The following is a 10,144-nucleotide window of genomic DNA, read 5'->3' on the forward strand; positions in this document are numbered from 1 at the left end:
CTGGTGGGGGGGGGGGGAGTGCCCCTGTGCATTCTGAGCGCTTTCTTTTGTAATAGAAATAAGCAATGAATTTTAGTCGTTTCAGAACTTGCCCAGGGGCACAATTGTGAAAACTTACCAGTGGTTGTAGCCCAGGCAATGTTGCAATAATTAACATAAGGTAAAATAAGTGTATTATATAATGAAAATAAGATGTTGGAGGGAAGAGTGTATTTTAATTTAGATAAAACTCCAACGTTTCTAGAAACTATCTTTGTAACATTGGCAATATGACATTTCCAACATGAGTTCGCAGTCAATTATGACTCCCAGAAATTTTGCGCTGGAAACTCTTTTAATTGGATGGCCATCAATAAGAATATCATTTGGCAATTCTTTATTGCATTTCTTACTATGATTGAAATAAATTAAATTAGTTTTGGATATATTAAGAGATAATTTATTGAGTTTGAACCAGATAAATATACATTTTTAAGTTCGTTATTGATTGTGGTTATAAGGGTATGGTTATTTTCATTAGAATAAAATATATTGGTATCATCTGCAAACAGAATAAAATGTAGTAATTTAGAGACATTTGGGAGATCATTAACATAAATTAAAAAAATCAGAGGACCTAAAATAGAACCCTGTGGTACTTCACAGGTTATAGATAATAAATTAGAATCAAATTAATTGATAGAGGTAAATTGTTATCTATCTGTAAGATAATCTCTTATTAGTTGTAATGGAAGGCCTCTGACACCATAATTAGATAATTTTGAGAGTAAAATATCATGATCTATGGTGTCAAAGAAAATACTGATTGTGTGATGTTTTTTTGCAAGTAAAGACGTTAATTTTTCATACATGTGGAGCACCGCAAGATCTGTACCGTGTGCTTTCCTGAATCCGTATTGATTTGGGTGTAAAATTTGATACTTGAAAAGAAATGCTATTAATCTGTTATAAATTAACTTTTCGAGAATTTTTGAAAAACAAGGAAGTAGTGCTATAGGTCTATAATTGGTGAATTGGTGGGGCTCGTTATTTTTTGAAAATAGGTATAATTTTTGCAATTTTTAGGAAATTTTGAAACTTACTAGATTGAAATGAAATATTGACAATGTGACACAATGGTTTACATATAAATGGAGAAACTTTTAAATAACATCAGGATGAATATTATCGGCGCCTGGACTTTTGTTAGTTTTGAATAAATCAGTAATGTCAATAATTTCTTTCTCCGAAACTTGTGTAAGGAAGAATGAATATTAGGTCAATTAAGAAATGCTGAATAATAGTGTATGAGATATTAATTGATTGAGAAGTTTATGGCCAATTTCTGAAAAGTATTTATTAAACTCAATTATAATTTTAGACTGCTCTGTGATATTTATATTATTTTTAATAAAGTAATGTGGAAAGTTAGATTTGGTATCTCTGCCGAGCACGGAATTAATAGTTTGCCAAGTTGCCTTAATATTATTTTTGTGGATATCGAATTGTTTTTTGAAGTAATTTCTAGAAGATAAACGGGTTATGTTAGTTAGTTTATTTCTGAAATTAGTGTACCTTTTTTTTTTATCAATCTCTTTACCAGATTTCATATACTTTTTATATAATCGATTTCTAGTATTAATAGAGTGAATAATCCCATTGGTTAACCATGGTTTATTTTGCTTGCGAATATTGTTTTTTTTTTTCTTGCGGCGTTTTACATGCTTATTATACATATATTCATTCTGATTTAATTTATCAAAATTGACAGATATGGTTAAACGCAAAAAAGGAAGCATTACATGGTACACAATACCACTCAGAGCACACAAAAATACATTGGATATGTGAATAACGTTTACATATAAGACATCTATTTAGGGATTGTGTATGGTTAGTAACACGCGATAATAATAATAATAATAATAATAACTTTATTGTTTCTCTTTTGTAACAGAGGCACAATCGCTAAAGAGATGTGCAACAATAATTCACAATATAAGAGTAATAATAGGCCTAACATGTACATTTGTCTTGCTATAGATATTTCTTACTTAACTAATACACTGTCTAATTAATACTTTATCAGTATTTTGATTTTTTTTTACTTAACTAATAACGAGAAGAAATTATAATACGCATCCCAAGAAATGAAATACACGCCACCGCGCTCGACACCGTTCACGCCATTGCCAGGAATTCCCGACGATGCGTGACTATGCCGAAACTCGACGGTGCGCATTCCACCTCCCGGGGAATGCATTACATTTTATCTGAATAAACTGAAAAGAAACATAAATGAAGCTTAATAAAATAGAAAAGAAAAAGAAAGAAAAAAAAATGATAATAATAATAATTTGTTTTCTCCCTTCCCCTTCCTTTTCCTCTCTTCTTTCTTTTCTCTTCCCCCTCTCTCTTTCCTCTTTTTTTTCTTCCCCACTTCCCCGACTTTATTTTTTTCTCCTCTTCTCTTCTCCTCTTCTTCCCCTTTTCCTTCATTTTTTCTTCCCCCTCTACCTCCCCTTCTCTTTTCTTTTTCTTTTCTTTTCCAACAAATTTATAGATTTTGTTACGTTTTTCCCATGCTTTAGTTTAAAAAAATTTACAATATAAATATAAGATTTTTTCTGACATTTCATAATTAAAATGAGTTAAAATTGGGTTTGTTATAATGAATATATAATGAATTTCAAGATCATGAAAAGGTGATACTTAAGTTCAGGGAAACCCGAAATAAATAAGTTACAAACTAGATTCAGGTCATTGTGGAATAGTTCTTCTTGTAGTTTTTTAAAAATAGGTTCTCTAATAAATTGTAATCTATTACACTTAAAAATAAAATGATCTATTGTTTCTTTATTATTGGAATTACATAATAAGCATTGACGTAAGTTTTGTGGAGACCTGATTGTTTTCTACCTTCCAAAGGCAATGAATTAGTTCGAGCTTTAAATATCAGGTTTGATGCATGGTAGCTGTCCCTTTCTAATAAATACTTTTCCATTTTTGGTTTATTTTTATATCTTAAATAATTTTCTAATGATGATTTAGCTCGAGCATTATTAAACCATTTTATATTGTTATGTGAACTTTCGAATACCAGACGTGGGCACATTACTTTCATTTCATTGAACTTAGGCTATGTACTATTAGACTTTGTCCAAAATTTGATATTGTTTTTTTCAGGTGTCGTCCGACTTCCGCTTAACGTGCGATCATCTTCAAAAAAAAAAAGATGTTCATTGGCGGCTTCATGGTTGAGGGGCATCTGGCCCAGGTCCCGGTCCCTTTATATTATTAAACATATTTTATAAGGGGCCCCTATATTATTAAACATTTTTTATAAGGGGAAAAGTTCACATTCAAATTGAAGTATAAAAGTGCCATAGACGCACAATTTTGCACCTCAACTTTATTATTATCGTCATCATTATCATGACCATCAATATCAGCATCACCATCGTCATCACCATCGTCATCATCATCGCCTTCATTTTCATAATAGTAATGATAAGTGGGATTTGTAGAATCATCATTTATTATTATCAATACATATAAGGACTGTCAATTGATAGAAAGAGAAAGGCTGATAATGTTTGATAACATGAATGAAGGAAGAACATGCATTTTAGTACAAATCAAACGACAGAAAATCAGGGAATCTGATACAATGAAAATGTATAAGGAACCCTTTAATGAAAGAACCCTCACAATACAAAATGTCTATTCACGCTATTATTATTCATTAGTACGTATTGTAATTTAACTGTTCCTTGGTTTAGACATTTACCTAAGGTGTCAGGAAAAAAAATGGTCCGGGGCCAAAATCGGTCCGCCGGACCGATTTTGGCTTTAAAATTAGGTCTACCTGCCAAATGTAGTCCACATTATAAGCAAAAATCGGTCTGGCGTCTATTTAGTAGTTATAACTTGTATTGTCATAACGTTGTTCATGTTTTTTTTTTAATCAAATGATAGATAAATACGGTATCTTATCCCTCATTATATAATACTGTTTTCATTCGTTATATGTTCATAGGTGAAATCATGGTGAAATTAAGAAAGCTTCGCACCGCCCAGTAAACCCTTTAGTGTAAAAGTACGAAAAGAAGTTAAACGATGTGGGTTTAAATGGTGTTGGTCCGCTTTAGTTTATTCTTTTTACCTTTTTTGGTTGTGTGTGTGCCGCGACGAAGTACAGTACATGCATTAAATTCGAGGAATCCTGAACCCTTCATTTCATGTATTAGAATATCTATTGTATGATCTAATACCCCACACAATAATCCGGAATATTTAAAACTAATAAATTAGTCTTGTGTTTCATTTTAGGCTCAAACCTAAGCCTAACTACGGCCGCCGAAAAAGATGTATGTTTGTGTGTATCGATCGCGTAGACCTAGGAAATGCATTATCAGGTGGGTTTGATTAAATACGTCCTCAAAAGCTTATAAATACTAACATTCTGTCACTGTTTTCAAGTGTGGCAGAAACATAATTACTTTCCTCCACTTCACGGGAGAAACAATCATATTCCTACCCTATGAGCAGCAGACGATTTACAAGTGAAGTGGCAGTGTTCAGGCCGTCTCGGACCAATTTTATCCAAGCGGGACCGGTTTTAGCGGCTAAAATCAATCCGGAGGACCGACGTTGGCGGCCAAAATCTGTCCGCCGGACATTTTTCAGCCCGGACCAATTTTGGCGTGACAGGCCTATGCGTCCTATCAATTTAGACAAATAATATAACTAATAAACAGATCACACATGATCCACGGGTAATTATTGTATTATATCATCATCGGAGCTAAAAAAAACAATCAACATAACAATTTAATGGAAATTTAAGATGTAGGGAAACAAAATTTGATAAGATGTAGGAAAGAAATATACATTACACCAACTAATACTCAATGCTGCTCCATATTGTCCTACGGCTACGGTATATAAGTTAAAGTATGTTCGTTTAGGTACAGAATATCAGTGGCGGGTCCAGGAATTCTAAACACGTGTCCAACCGCCTCAGCCCCACCATGGTCCATAGTTGGGGCTGAGGTAAGAACAATATTGATTATGGCACTCTAGATGGCCGAAAATGGCACTTTTATATAATTTTCTCTTTTTTTCTCCATTTTTTTAAAAATTTTGAAAAATTTAAAGGTAGAGGTTGCATGCCGACTGAATCCGCCACTGAATACTGTAGAGGTGTAGATTTGAACGAAGGTTCTTTACTGGAGTGTATTATAATTATTGCCATTTATTGAAGCGCCATCAAGTTTTGTATTGCGCTGTAGTTTGTCATAAGCATGATCTTCTTCTCCAGGCGACATTGTCACAATTCCACAGCCTACCGCAGTTTCCACATACGAATACATGTCGTCTTTTGGCGCCATATTATCTGGAGCATTTAGCTTGTCATATTCGTTGCCTAAACGAACTTCTGCCCTATTCAACATATCATAGACGTTACCATGATCTTCTTGACGGTCACCTGTCTCCTTGTATGGCACGTCGTATACGTCACCTGAATTGTCTCGGTCTGAATGCATGTCTGCAGCATTAAGGGCATTATAGGCTTCACCTTCATCTTGCAGACAATGTGCATTTGCGTTAACATATAATGCATCGTCAAAAGCGTTATCAGACTCTCTTTCATGGTGTTCTGACACTGGTTGCATGTCATCAGCATCAAGCGTAGCATAGGGTTCGTCTACATCTTGATTTGTTTCCCCATTATGTGCTTTTGCCTTCTTATTTGGTACGGCATACACACCACCACCTAATCCGTTTTGTTTCGCGGCTCCCGAATCCATGCCATTAGGCCTAAGTATATCATGTTCTTGATCTTGTGCACTATTTGTTGGACTGGAAAATGGCACATTAGTGAAGAATGACCCATATACATCATTGACAACCACGGTTGGTGAATGTATGTATTTTGCATCAAGTATGTTGTATGCTTCGCTCCGATCTTGATGGTCCTCTGCTGTTGAGTATTTGTGGACGACACCACCATCGGAGTAAGAGACGGTGGCTAAGATTGAAAATAATAAAGCATGTTAAATAATCTTAAGCCCATATAAGTTCAATTTCGCGAGATATATAGTCTATAAAGCGTCACAGTTGTGTTGTCACAGTCGCATTCAGATAGTACCGTATAAGAGACTTGATGGGAAAGCTCATTCAAACGGGTATAAAATAATGAGTTTTTAATGGATGTTGGAATCAATGTCACCCAAATATACACCAATGTTTAGGGTCAAGAATTGCAAAAGAAGTGACAAGTTTGCATTACAATAGGTATGCAGAACAACCTCAGCAATCTTGCAAGTGATCACTTTTAACAGTAATCTCTAGTCTCTATTTCTGGTGAAAACCAATGGAAGGCCTTTGTCGAAAATGTCACTCCTGATAATCCATAATTATGGAGTTTTCCGGAGTATCTATCAAATTTAACATGACCAATTAGAACAGGGTCAGGAATTATAACGCTTGTCCCTCAAACATACGTTTACGTGCTTGTTTTCTGGAGATTTTAGCTACAATATCCAAGGTGCGGGGCCTAACGGAACGCTCCATTTTTGACGTACAGAAGTTTCGGTTGTGTTCAGGGCGTGAAACTGACGTCATATGTTTGCTTAGGTACGTACCTCCATCTTTATCGACTGGTAGGCCTGTTGACTGTAAATGCTGATTCGGACCAAGGGAATTTCTAAAAAGTAAACACACGTCATATGGAACTAAAATTGTAAACTAGCAATAATATTATAGGCCCTAAGTAGGCCTATAACCTATAGTAGTATGCTATATATCATAACTTTGAATTTATCATTAGGAATAATAATGAAAATAATAATGATGATAATAAAATGATAATAATAATAATATGATTATAGTTTTAATTATAATATCAATAATATATTATATCAACAAATATAACTAGCGATAGTAATATTACTAATTATATTATATAACACTCTAATACCTTGATCTTTTTCTTTTCTGTGAGCGTCGCATAAACAATAGCACTAATAAAATGATTGCGATTGTGATCACGACAATTGACATAATAATAGCAACTATCGGTACGCCAGGACCAGTTTCTATTTCAGATTGGTTTCCTTTTGATGGATGCATAAACACCATCGATGTGTATTTTTCTGTTGTTTCTTCTGTAACAAATGATTTGCTGACTGTGGTAAAGACACTCATTGTTTGTTGTACCGTTGTTGTTTGCGCCACTTCGGTTACTTGTATTGGACATATTTCCGTATTAAAATCTTTAAAATGATTTAATTAACATAATATTACTTCTGTTATATTTGCTAGGCTTTTTTTTATATCTGAAATACATCATTTACAATAAATATAGATAATGTAAAACGTTTAAACTGTAAGAAGAGATGTAATTTGGTTAGTGGTCTTGGAAATATAGAATATACTGACTCCCCAAAAATCTATTTCGTCCGAGCAAAAAGTAAGGTATCTAATCTAATACATCGACAAGTAGAAAGGTAGGTAATGATAGAAACTCATTGACAGGTTCGTTCCCTTCTATAAGCGATGAGATTGTTAGGTAACCTAGACTTATAAGGGTTATTAATAAAGCGGTATAAGAGCAGACTTGTATCGATGTTTGAGTTTTTATGGTAAACATATATCATTTAAAATTGAAAAACTGTGGTAACCTACCCCTTAAATAGGGGTGCTATTGTACTTACCCGTGGACTCGCAAACGATAGTGTCTACCATACAAGTCTCGTCGCAATCGGTATTTGTAGTGTATACATTATTTATTATACCGGGTCCATCATGTATTTCAATTGTTGCACATCCCATACGTATGTCATCCCGTGGCAGGTTTTGGACATGAATATTGAATGTACTATCGTCCCTGTTTTTTAGGACATGTAGCACGTTGTTTGTCAACTGCTCGTACTCGTCGGTGCTGTTGATTACGGTGATGTTGCCACCTACTTGTTCACATTCACGCTGAGCATCAAAACATGAACTTCTGTCGATCGTTTTTCTTATAAATTTGTAGCAGTTCGGTGATGCATATACATCATTTTCTGTGTAAACATTAAGATTAACAATAGAGTAATTATAGGCCCTAATACTGATGTAAATTAACTCAAAGTATGCCCTGATATTTGTATACATTATGTCTTCGTCTTTTCTATGATTTCAGAATAACCTGTATTGAGAATTATTATCTTTTTTCTTTGACCTATCTTTAATGAGACTCAAGCGTAAATGAACAAAAACTGCATTATGTCCTTGCCAGTGGTGGCGCCAGAGGGGCTGGGGGCTATAGCCCCCCTCGTCGGGGAAGCATAGCCCCCCCCCCCCACCGTCGGGGAAGACGGTAAGTTTTGTCGGGGAACAGACAAATAAAAAAAAATTTTTACATGTAATATTTGTTTAGCCACCATATTGTTTGTGTTAATTTTTCATCACAACAACAATAACAATAATAATAATAATAATAATAATAATGATGATATTAATAATAATAATAATAATAATAATAATAATTCAATGAGACTAATTAAAAATAATTTGCGTTCTGTTATGACATGCTCATTTAGATGATGGTTGGAATACATCGTGATAGGTGAAGCAACCGCGACCATGAAAGCGTGGTTGACAGATTTCATACAAAATTTCCAAAATATAGAATTTCACTTAATTAGATGGTTACATTGCATACTCTTTGTTTCTTGTTTCATTCAAAATGTTTTGGTTTTGGAAGCTGATTTCAACATTAGAAAGCATAGCCTACATGAAGTCATATTATAGTAACTTGATGCCTATCAAATAAGTAATAACAATTCGCCATAATTCATCAAATAATATCCGTGGCTTCCAGGGGGCTTCGCCTCCTGGACTCCACTGGCCCCCACCCAAGTGAGACTCGATTCGCTCCACTAGCCCCCCGTCGGGGCCTTTAGCCCATCCGTCGGACAGGTCCTGGCGCCACCACTGGTCCTTGCATTAGTTCTTCTTATAATGATTATAAGGTGGCCTCTAAATTCAATAAACGTATTCGTAAATATATTCCTAAATCATTGTACACAAAATTATATAATAAGCCTTTGATATAGGAGGCAATGAAAATGCATTCATGAATATTTAAAGTGAAGCTGCGGTGTGTTGTTTATTGACACCGTACTTGCCTTACAATCCACGGGTCTGAGTGTAAGTCTTACCTTATTTACGTTATTTTTCTCATGATAAAAATTAGCCACATGGTGTGATGGAAGCAGGTCAACTCGGCCCCAAGTCAACTCGGCCCCAGTCAACTCGGCCCCAAGTCAACTCGGCCCCATGTCATCTCGGCCCCAAGTCAACTCGGCCCCAAGTCAACTCGGCCCCAAGTTAACTCGGTCCCAAGTTAAGTCGGCCCCAAGTAGTCAACTCGGCCTCAAGTTAACTTGGCCCCAATTCTACTGTATATTTACGAAATAAACAAAAGAAATTTGAATGCAAAGCCAAACTATGCCAAAATTAAAGTGTTTTGAATCGTTGCCCTTGTTACTCTTTTTTCATTTACAGTAACAAATCCAGCATTAATAAAAAATAATATTAAAATAATATTAATAAAAAGGTATAACATAAAAATTAATGATAATACCGATATAATACTGATTTATAGGCATATCATATATATATATATGTATATATATATATATATATATATTAGGCATATTTAAACTGAAATTCTTCTCCAATAAAATGTTTTTAATCCATATTATTATATTGTATTCGTTTCTTATTATTCTTATATATAAAAATGGTTTAGATTTTACCTATTATATAATGATTTATATACATATGTATATATATAAATTATATTTAATATGTCTATATATATTTATATATATATATATAAAGTATGTTTATAACTCATTAAGTATTGTCATGATTAGGCCTATATCGTATATAGGCTATATATATATAGGCTATATATAATATATATATATATACATATAAAATATACGTTATATATAAGTATATATATATATACATAAGTATATATATACATACATGTATATAAGTACATTTAATAAGTATATTTAATATGTCTATTACTCATTAAGTATTGTCATGATTATATCATTATTTTTGTTATCATATCGCATCCCCCCCCCCCCACTTCACT

The 10,144-nt window shown here is 33.9% G+C and overlaps 1 protein-coding gene across 1 annotated transcript in view; it reads right to left on the reverse strand.

The window, feature by feature from the left end:
• Positions 1-5,207: 5,207 nt before the first annotated feature.
• Positions 5,208-10,144, reverse strand: part of LOC117119950 — an 8,906-nt gene continuing 3,969 nt past the window's right edge. Inside the window, exons 3-6 of the mRNA XM_033264927.1 lie at positions 7,701-8,051; positions 6,965-7,259; positions 6,630-6,691; positions 5,208-6,013 (exon numbers count right to left, since the gene is read on the reverse strand). Of these exons, the coding sequence (XP_033120818.1) occupies positions 5,208-6,013; positions 6,630-6,691; positions 6,965-7,259; positions 7,701-8,051 (1,514 nt within the window). The remainder of the gene's footprint in view (positions 6,014-6,629; positions 6,692-6,964; positions 7,260-7,700; positions 8,052-10,144) is intronic.

The sequence above is a fragment of the Anneissia japonica genome, unplaced genomic scaffold (genome assembly GCF_011630105.1).
Source record: "Anneissia japonica isolate Jap-2015-1 unplaced genomic scaffold, ASM1163010v1 scaffold287920_len488460_cov166, whole genome shotgun sequence".
NCBI classification, from domain to species: Eukaryota; Metazoa; Echinodermata; class Crinoidea; order Comatulida; family Comatulidae; genus Anneissia; species Anneissia japonica.